The sequence below is a fragment of the Sciurus carolinensis genome, chromosome 1 (genome assembly GCF_902686445.1).
Source record: "Sciurus carolinensis chromosome 1, mSciCar1.2, whole genome shotgun sequence".
NCBI classification, from domain to species: domain Eukaryota; kingdom Metazoa; phylum Chordata; class Mammalia; order Rodentia; family Sciuridae; genus Sciurus; species Sciurus carolinensis.
The window spans coordinates 20283949-20303664 of NC_062213.1; the positions used below are offsets into that span (position 1 = coordinate 20283949).

The window sequence follows — 19716 nt, forward strand, 5'->3', positions numbered from 1 at the left end:
GACCTTTGTCATTGGTGAGAGCTGTGTCTCAAGAACTCAGAGATCCTAAACGCTTGAAGCCACCTCAGAATATGTTTCTCCTGTAAAATTTGAGTTTTGTAAAATTTCTAAATACATCTTTCCCTCACTCTTTATTTGCACCACTTGTATTAGAAGTCTCTTTTTTTTCTTATCCATTTTTCATTTAGAGACAAAGTTGGTACTCCTTCAAGAGAATCACTAAGTTAAATTTAAAAACTCACAAAATAGATGGAGGCTGCTTGAAACCAGTCTCATGCAATAGCTAGTAGCTCACTCTCACACCTCAGACCACAAAAGCTTTTGGCATGTTGGGGACTTTGAGGAACATGGGACTCCTTGAAACCTTGCACATTCAATCCACGAATACCTTTGTGACTGGATTAACGGTTTCTGGAGAAACAGAACCAAAAAGGTGGATACATATTGATTTATAAAAGGAGATTGTGAGAATTGGCTCACAGAGTTGTGGAAGCCAGAGTCCCACAGGCTGCTACCTGTAAGCTGCTGAACCAGGAAAGCCAGGTGTGTGATGCAGTTCACTTCAGAAGCCCAGAGATCCAAAGTAAAGGTTGGTGTAAATCCCAGAGTCCAAAGGCTTGAGAAGCAGAAGCTGCAAAGTCCAAGGGCAAGAGAAGAAGGATGCCCAGCTCAAATAGCAGGAAAGATGGACTGGGGTATAGCTCAGTGGTTGTGTGTGTGCCTAGCAGATGTGAGACCCTGGGTTCAATTCCCAGCCCAAGAGAGAAGTACCCTTCCTCCAACTTTTTGTTTGATCTGCTAATCTTTTCCAGAAACCCCAATCAACTTGGCAGATAAAATTAACCATCTAAGAGTCAAATGTGTAGGTAGGTGTGTGTTGTATATTTCCAAATAGGTAGGAACTAACGATTTAAAAGCAAATTATCAGTCTACGGACCATATCTGGCTTGCAGGTATAATTTACTTGGCCCCTGCCTTTTTTTTTAATAACAAAGATTTTTTTAAATTTCATGGAATGAAATTAGAAATAAATGATAAAAAACCAGAAACTACTCCAACACCTGGATACTAAATAATATGCTATTGAATGATGCATTGATAACAGAAAACATCAGCGAGAAGCCAAAAAAATTCCACAAGATGAAAGAAAAACAATAAATAACCTCCAGTTGCCCATAACCCAGTTTCAACAATTGTCAATATTTTGCCTACTTTGTTTCCCCACCTACCCTTTGGGTGGCGTAGGGGAGCATTTTAAAGCAAATCTCAGACTTCCTATCATTTTACTGCATACATCATTTTCCTAACATGACTTATTTGCCAACTGAGGTAGACAGAGTAGTGCCTTCCCCCAAGGAAGTCTGCATCCCAATCCCCAGAACCTGTTACCTTACATGGGAAAAGGGATATTGTAGATGTGATTAAGCTTAGGACCTTAAGATGAGGAGATTATCCAGCATTATCCAGGAGCAGGGTGTCATCACAGGTGTCCTTATAAGGCAGCAGAAGAGTCAGAGTCAAGAAAAGAAAATATGGGGACAGAAACAGAGGGAGAAACAGTAATGTGATGTAGGGCAGGAGCCAAGGCCGGTGGGTGACTCTGGAAACTGGAAAAGGCAAAGAGTTGGATTCTCCCGAGAGCATTCACAGAAACCAACTCTACTGACACCTTAATTTTAGGACTTAATTACCTCCTGAGCCCCAAGAGTAAATCCCAATATTTTGTTGTTGTTGTTGTAATTTTTTTTTTTTTTTTTTTTTTTTTTTTTTTGGTACCAGGGATTGAACCCAGAGGCACCTCACTGCCTTTTTTATTTTATTGTTTGTTTGTTTTTTTTTTTTTGAGACAAGTTCTCTCTAAGTTGCTCAGGGCTTCGCTAAATTGCTGAAGCTGGCTTTGAATTTGCAGTCTTCCTGCCTCAGCCTCTTGAGCAGCTGGGATTACAGGCATGTGCCACCGTGTCTGGCTGTTCATAGTGATTTCTTATAGCACCAATAGAAAATGAATACTCCAACTTTTAAAGTTGGGGAGAGGTCACATCAAAAAATCTGTATTCCTGGTTTCTCTTGAAATATTGGAAGGTTTGGCAAGGTCGTGCCCATAGTTATTTCTACTAATAATAGTCTAATTCAGAAAAGATGCTACCCTGCAAGTGGGATGTAAGTTATTTTTTTCTTCTTAGTTCTGACCCTTTATCATCATCTGAATTTGTGATTCCTTGTCTATATTCTGTGGTTAATTAGTCACTGGAACATTGCTGAAGTCATGTGTTTTGTATCCAGTGTTTTCTAAGCCATGAGCTGAAAAGGTTGAGAGCCACTTAACTTAGAAAAAATTGGTAGATACAAATACCCAAATGCTATTTCATAGTTTACTATACGTATCTGTTATAATGTTGCTGAACATATATGTTTGATTTAAAACTGCACAGCACATTAAACTGAGCTTTTCTCTTTGAATTTGCAGACATTTGTGCTGGGGTAATCACTATCAGCCAAAAAAAAAAAAAAAAAAAAAAAAGCTAAAATAGCAAGAAAAGAGTTTGCTAAAATAACAAAAATCTTATAAATAAAATCGAAAGTATAACAAAATTTCTCCTCCTTTAGAGAACAAACCATGTCTCATTTACTAGCCCTTCCATTATTCAATGAAGACATAAGAGACTAATTTTGTCCCAGCTACTGACTATAAATAGAGAGATCCTTCAGTGGAACAACATATTAAAGGTTATGGGTCATTTACACCTTAGTCTTGAGTTACTTTAATCAGATGTGAGACTTGGGGAATAAGAGCTTTGATTACTAAGAGAGGGTTTCACGAACTTGGACCAAACTAACTACTGTCCATCCTGAGTGAAACTCCACGTGCCAAGAGGTGGAAAGGGGAACAGAAAAGAAAAGAAGCACCAAGGGGAGGCTCAGTCGATGCTGGGCTTCACTGCCCTGGGCCCTGTGCCCTCCAGACAGCAGGAGGCTGTCCAACTGAGTTCCCACCTGTCTCCCCACCTACATCTTTCTTCCTTTGCCCACATCACTCTCTCTGTGGGAGGCAGCTTTATGCCCTGGGAATAGCACAGGCTGTGACCTCAAGAAGGCACATGAGCAGCTTTATAACTCTAACCTTATGCCCTTGACTGCTACATTGCCTTTCTGAACCACTATGTCTTCATTGGTAACATGGAGACAATAAATGGCTGACGAGGTTGTTGAAAGACTTGTGAGAGGTGAAACAGCACAGTGCTTGTGTTAACTGGCTGGCGCTGCCTGTGTGGGGTCATACCATCAACTGGGTGGATCAAACAACAGAAATGTGTTGTCAGCAGCTTTGGAGGCTAGACATCCCAGGTCAAGGTGTTGCTAAGTTGGTCCCTCCTGAGGACTGTGAAGAAGAATGTGGTCCATTTGTCTCCACCAGCTTCTGGCCACCATCAGATGGCTGGCAATTTGGGCATCACTTAGCTGTTCTCTGCCCTCATGTGCGTGGTTTCTTCACCGTGTGTGCATCTGTGTCCACACTTCCCCTTGTTAACACCTCAGTCAGATGAGATCAGGGACCCAACCTATTCCATTATGAACTCAACCTAATACATTATGCCTGAAATAACCATTTTTCCAAATAAGGTCACCATTTGAGGCCCTGGGATTGGATTTCAAAATATAAATTTGGGGGGATACAGATTAGCCCATGACACTGCCCATCACAGACTGGTGGTCTCACAAGTTCACTTCCCAGCCTTACTCTACCCTGACAAGCTGCATTCTTTTCCCGTCTTATAGGTTTCTAATTCCCCAGGTTTAAATGACTCAAGGGAATATGTCAAGTTCTCACTAAACTTTTTTCTCCCATCTGCTCCTTCTAACTTCCTACTGTTGTTAGGAGACCCAAAGATTTAACGAATTCCAAACAATTCTGACCTTACTTCATTATAATATTATGTAAGTCAGACAGGACAGAGACTTGAAATGTACTTTGGGACTTTCCTTGGAAAAAGATGAGCTGAGCAAATAAGTAAACAAGATTAAAATGGAATGTCTACAGGTTTAAGAGGACTAGCCATCGCTAGGCAGGCAAAGGAATTCACTTAATACAAACCACAGGTCTTCATTTCAAACAGCTGGTGTTTGCAGCTGTCCGGAGGAAGCAGTCATGTCCTGTGGGAAGCACGGGATGTTTCCAGTTGATTCAAGGCTCTGAGGGTGGGTGACAAAGGCATATTTGACTCTAAATGGGAGGACTGCCAACATAGTCTTCTGACGGTTGAGGCTTACCTGTGAGAGAAGGAACTGACAAGGGCAGGTAGGTTTAGGTCCAAAAAGTTGGACCCGGAAGGCAAAGAGGGTTTCGTGGCTATGGAGCTAGGTAGGACTTCCCTGGAGGAAGGAAGGTAAAGAACAAGCTTCTAGTAGGGAAAGTAAGGTGGTCAGGGAGAAAGCACACAAAATTATCCAAATGTGATGGCAAAGTGGACACACAGCAGAATCCAGTTTGGGTCCAAGTTCATGGCAGGATCTCACTCAGAAAGCCAGGGGTGGGGGTTAAGGGTAGGATTTGGGTAATGTGACAATGTAGCCTTTCTCTTAGATGGGGTTCCCAGCCTAGAGCCAAAGGAAATGATATGCTAATGGGAAACAAGGGAGAAAACACATTTTTAATACCTAAGCAAGTGCCCAATTAGCACTAATGCCAAACTCTGATACATGCTGGATTATGCAGGACCTGGTCCAAGTGATAGAACTTGCCTCCTGTACACTCTAGCATGCTGGTGTCTACAAAGCGAATTAATAGCCAGTCTGTTCTGAGGATCAGCCTGGGGTATATGTTCTCTCCGTGCAGCTGCAGGAACTGGAAGGGATAGTGACCACAGACACCCGCGATGGAGTAACATGATGTTGTCTGCTATTAAAAGAGGCCCTATAACAATTCCTAAAACCATCAGATGAATAACCTCTTGCCTTGGAGCAGAAGTTAATTGGACTAAGGTGGACAAAGGGGCAAAAAGAGGCATGGGGCACCATCCTCCCTCCCTCCAGTAAGAGTCCAGCAAGGTTACCTTTCTGCTTTCCCAAAAGGCGGAGAAGGGTGTAGAGAGGAAGATCATCCCAAACTAAACAAGGCACAGCCTCAAGTCCATGAGTCTGGCTCTTCCAATTCATTAGTCCAGCTTGATTATGTTTATCCTGAATTCACAGTAAAACAGAGTAACCCAAATAGAATTCAATACCCTCTTTGGAGCAAGAAGAGATGCTGGAATCCCTTACTGGAATGTGTTTTAGAATGTTACCATTTTGAAGTGCTGTCTCGTTAATGGTAAGCCAATGAAGCAAAACAATCAAGGCCAGGTCCATGTGGTTGACCTTCCCCTGTGCAGTGACAGACTAGACCCTCCTGAGCCTCCCGCCTCGTCTTCCTGTAATGCTCTACAATAAGAGGAGATGTAAAATGGGCTGTGTGCTTATTTCCTTGGCTATGTATGCTCTGCCCTAAGGTTGGCTTCATTATGAAATCCTGGAGAACAGACATCGCTCTTACAGAACCATCCAAGGGCTCTGTTACAGTACATTAGCATCTGACCTTCTGCATACTCACTAAATAAGATAACTTGCAGAAACTCTACTTTGTGTCTGCAAGTGTTCAGAGGAAATAAAGAGTACTGGAAAATTGCCTGAAAATGTAGTGGGTTCTGGCCATTTTCTTATTATTAATTTCCTGTCTCTACCTCTCGCTGCAAGTTCTGAGGACAGTATGCTCTGGAACCCAGGCGTGTGGATGGCCTTGTGTCCTTTCTCCTTTAAACAGTGAGATGCCAGTCCTGCCTCATCTTCTCACCTTCCTTCTTATTTAGGAGAAGCTACATTTCTTTAAAACATTTTTATTACTGCATTTTAAAACTTTTTTTTGTTCTTGGTTTTATTTTATTTTTATGTAAAACAAAAATTACAAAATCCCATCCTGCAGAGGTAATTCCCCTGTGTGTATGTTTTGCAAATAAATAAATAAATAAGTAAAAGAAAATAAAAAAACAGCTTATCGTTATGTATTATTGTTTTGGAATCTGCTTTCTATAAACAGCAATATCTAATTTTTTCTCTCCCAGGCAACCACTGTCCTGCTTTTTGTCAGTATAGATCAGTTTGCATTTTCTAGAATTTATGTAAATGGAATTATACAGTATATGTTATTGGTCTGGCATTTTTCATTGCAAAATTATTTTGAGAGTCATCCATGTAATTGAGTGTACCAATAGTTCATTCCTTGTTTTTTCCTAAGTATCTTTCCATTGGATGAATACATACATAAATATATTAACTTGTGATGGACATTGTTTTTTTTTAAGTTATAAGTATTAAAAAATTAAAAACAGATCTATTAACTGAGCACAGTGGCACATGCCTGTAATCTCAGCAGCTCTGGAGGCTGAGGCAGGAGTACTATAATTCAAGACCAACCTCAGCAATTTAGCAAGGCCCTAAGCAACTTAGAAAGACTCTGTATCAAAACGAAAAATAAAAAGGGCTAGGAATGTGACTCAGTGGATTACATGTCCCTGGGTTCAATCCCTGGTACAAAACAAACAAATGAAAACCAATAACAGATTTACTAAGAGTATTCCTATGTAAGTGTTTGAGTGGCCCTGTATTTTCATTTGTCTTCCATTAATATCTAGGAGTAAAGAAGCTGAATCAGATGGTAAGTATATGCTAATGTTTTTAAGAAGCTGCTACAATGTTTTTGAGAGTGGTTATACCATTATTCATTCCAACTAGCAATATATGAGGGTTTAGGTTGCTCCACTTGGTATGATCTTAATTTCAGCCATTCTAATAAGAGTATAGTGGAATCTCATGTGGCTTAAATTGCATTTCCCTAGTGGCTAATGATGCTGCACACCTTTTGATATGCTTATGTGATGTCTATATATATCTTTTTTGGGGAACTATCTGCTTAAATTTTTTTGCACACTTTTATTGAGTTACTTATTTTCCTCTCATTGAGTTTAGAGAATATGTTAGGCATTCTGAACACAAATCTTTTATCATATATATATATTATATATATAATATATATATATGCTTTTCTCCCAGTCTGTGGTTTGTCTCTTCATTTTCATAACTTTCAAAAAGCAGAAGTTTTTAATTTTGATGAAGTTCAATTTATCAACTCTTTTATTCATGGATTATTCTTTTGATATAGTTTTGAAGGATTATGTTTAGAGTTTTTGATGTATCTAATTCAAAGTCACAAAGATTTTCTTTTCTTTTCCTTAGGAAGTCATATAGTTGTATGTTTCACAGTTTGGTAGATGATCCATCTTGAGTTAATCTTTGTACAAGCTGCGAGATGAAGATTGAAGTTGAATTTTTTTCCTTATGAATATTTTACATTTTCCACAATCTTATTAATAAACTACTCTTTCTCCACTGAGATTCCTTTACTTCTATATTTCACTTAACTCTTATATGTGAATTCTGTTTTGTTCTCTCCACTTTGTTTCATGGAACTATTTGCCTTTTTTCTTATTGCACTGGTTAGAACTTCAAATACAGCTTTGAACACAAGAGGGGAGAATCATTTTGCTTCAAATGATAGAGGGAAAACATTCCATCTTTGACCAAGAAAAAGGCTGTCACCTGTAGGCAGGTTTTCCTTGGATACTTCTGACAGGTTGAGGAAGTTCCATTCTGTTCTTGCTAAGAATCTTTATCAAGATTATATGTCAGATTTTGTTTCTACTTTGTTAATATGGTGTATTCCTTTGATTTTTGAGTGTTCAGCCAATTCTATATTTTGGGAATAATTACTTAGTTACAGTGTATTGTCCTTTTAATATAGTTTTAGACACAGTTTGCTCCAATTTTATTTAGAATTTTTAAATCTGTGTTCATGACAGGTAATGGTCTGTAGTTTTATATTTTTGTATGGTCTTGTCTTATTTTGGTATCAGAGTAAGGCTAGCCTCTGGAATGAGTTCAAAATCAACCTGCACTTCAGTTTTCTGATTTATCTTGAATTAATGCTATTTCTTTCATATATCTTTTTTAGAATTCCTCAGGGAATTCACCCGGCCCTCTAGCATGTTTTCTGTGGGAACATTTTTAGCTACAAATCCAATATCTTTAAAAGAGACAGTACTAGTCCAGTATTTCTTTTTGGACAAGCATTGGTACTTTGTGTCTTTCAAGGAATTTGTCAATTTTACCTGAGTTGTCAGGATAATTGGCATAATATTACTCATGCCTATCCTTGGCACACATACTACTATATTTAATATGAAATTGACATTGGTATTTAATATTAATATTTTAGATTTAAAATTAAATATTCTCAGACTATATAATGATATCTCCTCTCTCATTTTTTATATTTATAATTTGTGTCTTCTCTTTGATTTTCATGACCTGCCTAGAGGTTTAGTAACTTTATTGATCTTGAAGAAATAAATAGAGGCTTCATGGAATTTTTTTTTTTTAATTATTTCTGTACCGAACTTTACTGTATCCTATCATTTGGTTATTTGGGTTTAAGTTCCTTTTTATTTCTAGCTTCTTAAGATGGAAGCTAGGGTCATTGATTTGAAGCCATTCTTCTTTTCTAACAGGCAGTGCTATAAATTTACCCCATGGTACCGCTTTAGTGGATATTGCAAATTTTATTACATTATATTTTCAGTTTCATTCAGTTCTAAATACCTTGTAATTTTCCTTTTGGTTTTTTGTTGCTCCATTGATTATCTAAAAGTTTCTTATTTTCTCAATATTTAGATTTTCCATAGAACCTTCTGCTATCAAGTCCTAATTTAAATCCATTTTGGTCAAAGCCCATACATTTTATAACAATTATATTTAAATTTTTATTTTATGATCCAGAACATGGTCTATCTTGATAAAGGTTGTATATGCACTTGATAAGAATGGGTGTTTCTATTGTTATTAAATGTATATTTAATGTATATTATTAAATGTGTATTTTTATACATGAATACATTATAATTTATTCTTCCATTACAGATTTTAGAACATTTCCAATTTGCCACACATTATGAACCACACCAAGGTGAATGTCCTTGTAGCTGAATCTTTGTGCACAACTATGGGTTATTGTAATAGGTTGAAAAACATCCTCCCTCAAATTCATGTCCACCTTAGACCTCAGAATGTGACCTGACTTGGAAATAAAGTATCTGCAGATATAATTAGTTGAGTTCATACTTGACTGAGGCAAATCCTAAACCCAACTAGCATCCTTATTGGAAGGCTATCTGAAGACACTCAGAAAGAAATCCATGTGATAACAGAGGCACAGATGGAGTGAAGCAGCTGAAAAACAGGAATGCCAAATAATATCGGTAGCCACCAGAAGTTAGAAAGGGTCAAATCAGAGTTTTTCCGTAGAGCCCTGGAGAAAACATGGTCCTGCCAACAACTGGGATGGTTTTTCTATAGCTTGAATACCAAAGTCTCATAAAGCCAACTAGTATGTTGACTCTGATCAACATTTCAATTATGAATCTCTCATTTGGAGCTTTATTGGATTCTGTAGGTCCAGAGCCAGTTTTAGAAGTTGGAAGAAGGAATGAACTTCAAGGTGGTCTAGGACTGCTCCTGGAAAGCCTATATGTAAAAGTGATGCTCTCCTTAATGTTCCACAGTCAGACCATGTTCTTCATCCCCTGTTGGGTTTTTCATCCCATATTTCTTACCTTATTTTTCCTACTATCTTACATTATTATCTTAATAGTCACCAAATGCAATGGACCACTTAGTCAGCTCTTTTAAGTTATACTTAAACTCAGTGGGTGATTCAGGTGTCAAACTAATTAGGAATTGTGGGAGAGGAGAGTAATTAATCCCAAGAAGCTAAGGCTTCCACAGAAGACATTTTTTAACCTACTTTTTCTAGTTTTCTTCCCTTTCCCCCTTTTTCTTCTCTTCCATCTTTAAAAAAGTTTTATTTTACCTCCTTTCTCTTTTCAGTCTTCTTTGCTTTCAGCTGTAGAGGTCTCCTGGCTCCTGATGGCTAAGTCCTGGGGATTGTTCAGTGCAAGTTAGAAGAGCGCTGGAGATTTGAGCGGCATTGCTTAGCACTTTCCCTGTGTTCCTGCGGCGGTCTTTGAAAGCTGTTATTCCTCTTCTTCTTTTGGCTAGATGGCAGATGATCTTTATCTGCTTCCCTGAGAGTTGATGCAGGGATTAATTATCTAGTGTTTGTAAAGCATTTGGAAGTGATAAATACTAATTATTATTACACTGCTATCTTGTCCTTTGTTCTAAATACCTGGCAACCTGAGGTGAAACAGACAAATTAAAAAGTTGTCAAGATAACCATGGTCTCCAACACAAAACTTCGTAATGACTTTTCCTGAACTTTTTCACTTGCCATTGATCACTTTCCCTACATCTAGACCTTCCTTCTTGAGCAGTAGAGGATAGAGTGTGCTTGAGGTGAGCTGACACCATTCCCAGTCTCTACCATGTGGGAAGTACACTTTATAAACCTTATCTCAAGTTATCCTCATCAAACATGCGTGGGAAGCCATTCTCAGCATCAGGGAATGAATGCTTATAAAAGTTAACCAGTTCACATCCCTCAGCTGAGAAGTGGTAAAGCCAGATTTTGAAACCAGTTCTTTTTGGCTTTAACAAGCAGGGGCTCATTCGGTCACATCTGCTCCAGTAAAAGGTAGAAATTAAGTATGTTAGGAAGAGTGAGTTGCCATGAGGGGAGAAAAAGAGACATACTTGTTTTTTGTTTTTTGCAGCATCCAGTGAACAAAGAGGACTTGCAAAGCAAGAATGTTAGTAAAAAAAAAAAAAAAAAAGTCTAAACCTCACAGCAGAGAATTTCAAACTTAAAAATAATTGAATTTTGATGTCACAGAGGTCATTAGCAATAGTTTAATCCCACCCCTTCATTTGGCAGATGAGGAAATTTAGACTCCACAAAGGCAAAGTGATCCTTGCTCAAGTTCACTCAGATCTTCAATTTGACATTAACTATCCATACTTAAGGAAATAGTACATATAGCTCATATGTTTTAAGACTTGTTCACTTACTGTGTTCAAGCACTCTTATGAGCCCTCTGTGTGTACTAATTCATTTAATCCTTATAACTCTCCCTTGGAGTTGATAATATTGTTCTTTTCTTCAAAGTAGGAAAAAAAAAAGGTACTGACAGGTCTAGGTAAAACCATCTCTTTGGAAGTAGTACACATATTCTAAGTATTTTTGACAAGACAAGATCAGTATTTTTCCAACTGAATTCCAAGGATTTTGAGCAGCCCCACTCAAATGGGTGATGGTAGTATAAAGACAAAAAAATCACTGAGGTGCCATGGCCCCAACCAGGATGCAATCCCATGCCAACACTCAGGGCTTTTACATAATGTGATTTGATCTGAAGAGAGGGTTGATTCCATTTAAAGACACTGAAAACTACTGAGGTAAGTGACTCATGAGATTTGTCTCAAATGGAGGGCTCAAAGTATCCACTTTCCCCAATTCTTACCAACAACTTCTTACCACACCATCTCACATTCTTCATGCTGCTGTGTCAATCTTTCCTCTTATAATCTGCAGAAGTGAATATGGGCAAAATTTTATGGTTTGGATCTGGAATGTCCTCCAAAAGATCATGTGTTGAAGACTTGATTCACTGATATCCAGAGTTGGGACCTTGGGAAAGTTATGGGATCCTGAGGATGGTAACTTCATGGGTGCATTAATCCATTTGATGGATTAATAATTTGAGTGAACTAATAGGAGAGGTGGAATTTGTAGCAGGTGGGGCATGGTTGGAGGAAGTAGATCACTAGGGGCACACTGTTGGGGACTATATCTTGTCCCTGGCCCCTCTCTCTCTCTCTCTCGCTCTCTCTCTCTCTCTCCTTCCTAGATGTAATGAGCTGAGCATCCTTCCTTGACCATGCCTTTCCACCTTGATGTTCTGCCTCACCTCATTCCCAAAGCAGTGATGCTAATGGATTGAAACCTCTCTGAAATTGTGAACCAAATTCAATCTTTCTTCCTTTAAGTTGTTCTTATCAAGAATTTTGATCACAGCAATGAAATGCTGACTAACACATACAGAATCCAACTCTCCAAAGTTGTACTTCAGAATAATTTCAGAACTGACTGTCTTCCCCTGTTTTCCCTCCTTTGCCATCTTCATTAGAAACATTATCCACTCTTGAGAAATGGACATCCACAGCATCCAAAGTGGGAAGCTGAAATGGGTATGGAAGTCTTTGCATCTGTTTCAGGCCTCTGGTTTTAATAAATTCAGATGTTCTGGTGAGATTACAATAAAATGTTGAGTCAATTTCAATGCAAGAGTGGCAACCATTTATTCTGCACTCCTCAAGTCTAACCCTCTGGGGGTTAGAGCACACCTTTTATAGTTCAAAACCACAAGTAAAGCATGCCAGTACATTAAATCATAAGTGGCTGTGGCTATGATTCAAAACCATAAATAAAAATCATGAGATCTAAAATCATAAGTAGAAGGGGAAGTGGGTCAAAATGACCCTAGTTGAGTACAATTTAAAGGATGGTTACTAATGTCTAGACAATCATCCTCTGACATTTTTTGCAGTTAGGGTACATTGCACAAGTACAGTGTAGAAGAATTGCCATTTTGAGTTGCCAAATATGTTATGCTAAGCAAGTGTTGATGGGTACAGAGGTGGGGTTTTCCCATGGGAGAAGCATTTCTTACATGACATGGAGTCTCAGGGTAAAACAGAGTCTGTTTGGTCACTGCCCATATGGCCTGGTGCATAACACAGACACACCTCTAGAACTGATGTATCAATACTGGAATATCTTAGGTGCCAGGAAAATTGGAAGTTATCACTAAAACTAGGACACAAATTCTTCGGCATGATGAAAAGTGTTCTTTAAAGGCCTAAATACAAGGTTTATATAGCACAAGTTAGGAAAAAAGTTTTTAAAACCCTGTTCTTTACTATGAATTTTCTTCCCTTGCAAAGTCAATTGTTCTCCTGGGCAGCCTGCTACCCTCAATCATTGACATAGAATTAAATGACAGCTCTTGCCACAGAAATGGTGGGAAATGGCCACTCTGAGTATTCTCACAGCAGACTTTAACATATCCACACAGGGTTCTTTAATAAACTACTAAAATTTTTAGAGCTTTGGAATGATGCAGATGAGGTTGTGAGACTACCATCAGAAAGGTCTGCATTTTACTTTTCATTTTACTGTTGACTTTTATTTTGCAAACTTAATATTGTTTTTGAAGAATGATGCTTTGTCATGCTCACATTTAAATGTCTGATCCTGGTCAAAGTTAATGGATCAGATCTGACTAGGTAAGTAAGATAGTCACTTTGGGAGGATCATTTGTAACTTCTCCAGTCTTATTTAATGAGCTGGAAAAGTAATTTACTAAGTTAAATGTAGAAGCTGGAAAATTTGTTTCAAACCCCCCAAACACTCTATGCCTTTAGACCATAGTGTATTCACCTTGTAAGGTCTGCTACATTGCCTTCTTGAACAATTCATTTTCATCTCTTGTAGATATTCTTGTTCTGTTGGGGGAAATGTCTCCTTACATAAGCAATAAGCTAAAGCTAAATTTTTTAGTATGCATAAAATGCGAAAAACAGGGAATAAGTCAGGCATTCATTCACATTCTAGTATAAGTAGCTGTATAGTCAGCCAAGGAGGCAGTGTTGTGTTCTTTTTTAGAAAGGCAACTTTATTTAGAATTGTAGGAAGGTGGGAATTAAAAAATAAAAATGGTCATTGTACAATGAATTCTTTCTGAGAGACATTTGGAAAGGAAGAGAGAGGATATTAAAATTGTCCGTACCCAAAGATATTTTTGACTTGTCCTGTAATTTTTCCCAAGGAAAGTCATTACCTTGTCATATTGATACCATTTCCAAAGGACACCTCTTTTTTGACCATTTTTAAATATTGGAGTCTGCCATAATATCCCCACCCTAAGTCTTACTGAAGACTTACCATCTGCCAGATTCTAAGCGCATTGCACACACTGTCTCTTTTAATCTCCACTGTGGCATTACGAGGAAAGCGCTCTTTGGCAGGTACCACGAGGTGCCTGGTTTTCACTGCCCTAAGCCTTTGACAAATTTTAACTCATTTAATGTTCACAATAGCCTTCTGCTATGGATTCTGACATTTCCAGTTTTACAGATTCAAAGGAATTGGATGGCTTTCTCAGGACTCCACAGCTAGGAAATTGTGAGACAGGAATTTATGTTCAGGCCTTCCAGCTCCAGAGTTAGCTCTTATAACCTCTGTTGCGTTTCTCTGTGAAGAAGTGGAAGCACACAGAAAGATAACTTGTCCAGAGTCATACAGGCCACAAAACAGACTGAAAATGTAGAAAAGTCAGGCCTGCCCTCAACCCTACTCTGCTTGGATTGTTCGCTCCTAATATACTGGCCATGGTTGGTAGCACAAAACAGAAGCCACAAACACATCCTTCCACCTCAACACAGATTCCACTGTGGCACTTAGACATGGTAATGATAAGAATAGAACAGGAAGAAATCAGCTGTGTTATGTATTTAACTTGCAGTCTAGCTTAATTCTGAATAGACTTTCCACTGCGGTTTGTAAGGAGAGGATTGTGTTCATTGAATTAGTTACCAGTGTCAAAGACAATCTTGACCTCATCTGGAGCAATGCTTCCTAAACCTTATTGGGCACAGGAATTACCTGAGCATCCTGTGAATGTGGAGATTCTGATATAGGGGGTCTGTATGGACCTGAGATTCTACATTCCTAGCAGACTGCCAGGGAATGCAGATGATTTGGAACACATTTTGAGTCACAAGATTAGAACATTGAATTTTTCCAAACCAATCTTAAAGATTCATCTGGAGGTCCAGAGTTCAAACTGGAAGGAAAACATTTTCAGAGATGGAAGAATATTTGGAGAGTTTGAGGGGATTGACATGGGGCTAAGGAAGATGGGTCATGAGACAAGAGCTGAGCTACACGGATTCTGAGAACTGGATGGGATGTCAAAGTGTGTCTGGTTCCAATCATCCAACTGATGCTCGAGTCCTTTTTGATCCCTGCTAGGTCATCTTAGCCCTGGGACTGAAATAATTTTCTGCATTGGGTGTTCAACAGAACAAGAGAAGTTTCAGGATAGTGCCTGCATCATAGAAACAATAAGAGCAAAGGCCAGGAGAGGAGGATATAAGGTCTGACACCTGTCTGGGTAGACATTTGTCTCCATAGTGTATTTTTCAGGGCTTGGATATTTGTTCAAAAACTTTCATTATCAAAACAGATGCACTCTACCAAAGAATAAGCTGGAAGCACTGATTCCCTTAAGCATTTGCCTCCCACCATGAAACAAAGATTCAGTGCTGACTGGCAGGTGAGAGACAGTGACAGATGTGTAGCAGCTGGGCTGTGTCTTGGCTGTACTGACTGTGCACACCAGGGCCCTTGAGACCACCGAAATTTTCAAGGATCAGGAACCACTGGGATCATGACTGCTTTGTTTTTCGTTTTGAGTGTGTAGTCTGAACCAAAAGACACTCCTATTGTTGGATCCTATGACTGGAGGGATGCCAGCTTCTCTTTCCAATCACCCTGTTCTCAAGCTGTTGTTTGACAGTTCTCTTCTTTTTGTTTCAGGTGCCAGGGGAGAGTGAGAAACCGTGGAAACCAGTCCTGGTTGTTCTGACGGAGAAAGACCTTTTAATCTATGACAGCATGCCTCGGAGGAAGGAAGCATGGTTCAGCCCAGCTCACTCATACCCTCTTCTTGCCACCAGGTAGCCATGACCTTGTGTTTGCGTATGCTGTGGTTGCAACTTGATACAATTTTAATCAATTGGAATGATTTCTGCATGTTATATTTTTGCTCACTGTTGCAGCAGGAGCTGGGAGCTCCTCAGGATTAGAGCCACACATTTTTAACCAGACAGACTAATTATCATTTATGGCTAAACATCAGGCAACACAGAGACAAAGAACAAAATATCCATCCATCATCAAGGAGCAGCGACATCTGTGTGGTGATCCCAGTTTGGCCGCTTTCCTGGGTTTCTATCCCCTTGCCTTGGAAATGAACTAGACACATGTGTTTACAGTCTTGAAGTCCAAGTGGAAACATCATGCAAGGGTCTCCACTTAATGGCAAAAAATATCACATGGAATGTCCCATTATGCTTTTCAAGGTTTACTCAACACCAGAGATCCCATAACAAGTTCTTATTCACTTCTATGAGGCTTCCTGTGGGAGATGGCTGCCAGGCTTTGTCCAAGACCCTCAGTGTACATTATTACTCATGTGAAATACAGCATTTTTTAAAACACCTTACTGAGGTATGATTTATGTGCAAAAACTTGTATCATTTAATCTATACAATGGTATGAGTTTAGAGATAATTATATACCCAAGGAGCCATCAGCACAATAAATACCATATTCCATATCCAGTCAATACCAAAAACATATCCTTCACTTCCAAAAAGTTCCTCCTACCCTCTTTGTTTTTTTGTGATAAGAACATATGACATAAATTTTTAAGTATGTAATAGTGTATTGTTATTATACATGCTGTGATGCACAATAGATCTGTAGAACATAGTTATCTGGCATGACTGAAACTTTGTGCCCTTTGACCCACACTCCCTTTTCTCAATTCTCCCAACCCCTGGCAACCACCACTCTACTCTCCACTTCTTGGAAAGATTAGACTATTTCCAATTTCTTGTATAAGTGAGATCATTTAGTATTTGTCCTTCTGCGTCTGACTTATTTCATTTAGGATACTGTCTTCAAGTTCATTCATATTGTCACAAAGGGCAGGATTTCCTTTTCTTAAGGTCAAATAATCTTCATTTATATAGAAATACCACATTTTCCTTATTAATGTACATTTGGAAGAATCACACTTCCTGATTTCAAATTACATTGCAAAGCTACAACAATCAAAAGTGTATGGTACTGGCATAAAAATGTGTAGACCAATGGAACAAAATAGAGAGCCTAGACATCATCCACCCATTTATGGTCAACTAATGTGTGACAAGAATGCCAAGAAGATACAGGATGTTCTTTTCAATAAATGGTGCCAGGAACTGGACATCCACATGCAGAAGAATGAAATTGGACCCATACCTTAAACCACACACAAAAATCAACTCCATGTAGATTAAGGGCATAAATATATGACCCGAAACCATGAAACTCCTAGAAGAAAACACAGGGGAAAAGCTTCTCAACATTGGCCTTGACAATACTTTTTTGGATGTGACACAAAAAGCACAGACAGTAAAAGCAAAAATAGACTAATGGAATTACATCAAGCTAAAAATCTTCTGTATAGCAAAGGAAACAATCAACACAATGAAAACAGAATGGAAAAAAAGATTTGCATGCCATATATCTGAAAAAGGTAAATATCCAAAATATGTAAAGATGCCCTACCTCTCAGTAACAATAAAAACAACAAAAATTGATTACAAAATGGGCAAAAGATCCAAATAGACCTTTCTCCAAAGACAGACAAACTGGCCAACATACAAAACATTCAATCTCACCAATCATTAGGGAAATGCAAATCAAAAGCACAACAAGATATTGCCTCCCAACTGTTAGGATGGCTCTTACCAAAAATTGAAAGATAACAAGTGTTGGCATAACTGTAGGGAAAAGGGAGCCCTCATACACTATTGGTGGGAATGTAAAATGGAGTAGCTGCAATGGAAAACAGCATGAATATTCCTCCAAACATTAAAAATGTGATCTGGCAATCCCACTTCTGAATATATACCCAAAGAAATTAAAATTAGGAACTCAAAAAGATATCTATACTCTCAAGTTCACTGCAGCATTACTTGCAGTGGCCAAGACATGAAATATGGTCTTAGTGTGTCATATTCTTACCTCCTTCTTCTAAGGTCTACATCCTGGAAAGAAGAGAGTCAAACCTGAGTTTTCCTTCAAGTCGCTGACAGCTACCTTGCCTGATTTCCGTTGCCAGGTCTTTCTGCATGCACTCTATAACAATGAGCTGTTTCCATTCCCTCTATGCCACTTCCACTTTACAGATAAGTAGGGCATGGTAACATAGTATCTGTGGCTTTCCTGATATTGTGCCTGAAAACATTGGGCCTGTTCAATGAATTATTGAACAGTATGGGACAAACTCTGGAAAGAATTTGGTCCCAGAGTTTGGTCTAATAGAACAGCAGTTAAGTTTGGGGGCGTCTCTGCTGAGCAACAGGTAGGCAGAAACAAGATAGGTTCTCCTGTCCTAGAAAGGTAGAGATGCCAAACAAGTCATCATCCATGCTCAGGTGCTGGCAAGAGAATGAGACTGAGTAGAAGAACAAGAGGTACACAAGATCAAAATAGCAGCTCTGAGTAGATTTGAAATTCCTTCAAATCATTGTTACTTCCAGTCACAGTTGATAATAGAGACCAGCAAATGTGACTTGAAGGTGGAAATTATTGGCCCCAATGGTGAACAAAGGAGGCCTACTTCACTTAAAAAATAAAAAGGAATTTAACTTCTGAGCCTTCCAAGCCACAAAATCTTTGGTAGATGGCTAGTAAAGCATAATATAGGGTATTAATAAGACTTCAAATATAAGAATCTAAATATTCTAAAATGATCACACAAAGATTCAGGCTATACTTTGGGGTCCAATTAAATTCACCCCCGTCGCTGTCATTTTCTGCAATTTACATCTGTACTCTTCATTCATGGATACTATATTCAGATTCTGAGACAGTCCCACAACTAAAATCCAAAGAAAGATTAGACCACAGTCACTGTATTCCAGTTACTAAGAAGGGAAATTTGACTCAGGCCTTTTGAAATAATTTTCAGGAACAAGAGTCGAAATAAGGTAGAGTTCCCAGGTAATTAGGCAACAGAGAAAGAAAACCCTAGCATACGGCGTTCCTCTTGGAATTTCCAAGCATTCTGACCAATGGAGACTCCTTTTTCATTCATCCACTAATTCCCCCAAATTTACAATTCGTCCACTTGTGTTAAGAGTTATAAATGGGGCAAGGGATCAAGAGGTGAAAGCTGTTCAACCTTGTGAATCCATTCTTGCTATGCCATGCAAGTAATGTGCAAGGAACCTTCTGGAGCAACAGAAAATACCTGTCTCTGCCTGGGTAGGACCTGAGGGGTTCTCACGGTGGGAGGAATGTTTGAATGGAAGTCTGAGTGAGAACACACCAGAGGAATAGGAGGAGAGGTTGTGGGTTTTCCAGCAAGAGGGGAAGCACATGGGCAGAGTTCATGTTTCATGAAGCGTTGTGTGACCAGTTACAGCACCAAGTATGGCTTTGGGGAGGGAGCAGTTGCCAGCTGAGTATCACGCTCTTGACGGTTACCTCCAGCAATTTTTGTGTCTTCACAAGCCTGTGTTAGTGTGCTGGTCTTATAGATTTGGAAACTGGGGTTCAGAAGAGTTAAGAAATTTGCCCCAGGTAACTTAGCTTACAGCTCCGGGTAGTGTCTTGCCTACCTGTGCCCTGGTACCACTGGAGGTCAGCACAACCATGGGGAATGGAGAGGAAGACTTTTCCCTAATACATCTTTTGCATCCTTTGAAATCTGAACCACAGGGAGTGTTAGGAGCGTTTGGAGGTGTTAAGAGTCATGAACATGATCTGAGTAGATATTTTTACCTTTGGTGTAAAGTAACAAAGGTTCAAGAGGTGACTGCTGAGTCCAAGGA

The 19716-nt window shown here is 39.0% G+C and overlaps 1 protein-coding gene across 1 annotated transcript in view; it reads left to right on the forward strand.

Annotated features, from left to right (window-relative positions):
- The window catches only part of Sntb1 (syntrophin beta 1), a 244176-nt gene that overhangs the window by 195132 nt on the left and 29328 nt on the right, over nt 1-19716 (forward strand). The window contains exon 4 of the mRNA XM_047557284.1: nt 15644-15783. Coding sequence (XP_047413240.1) covers nt 15644-15783 — 140 coding nt within the window. The remainder of the gene's footprint in view (nt 1-15643; nt 15784-19716) is intronic.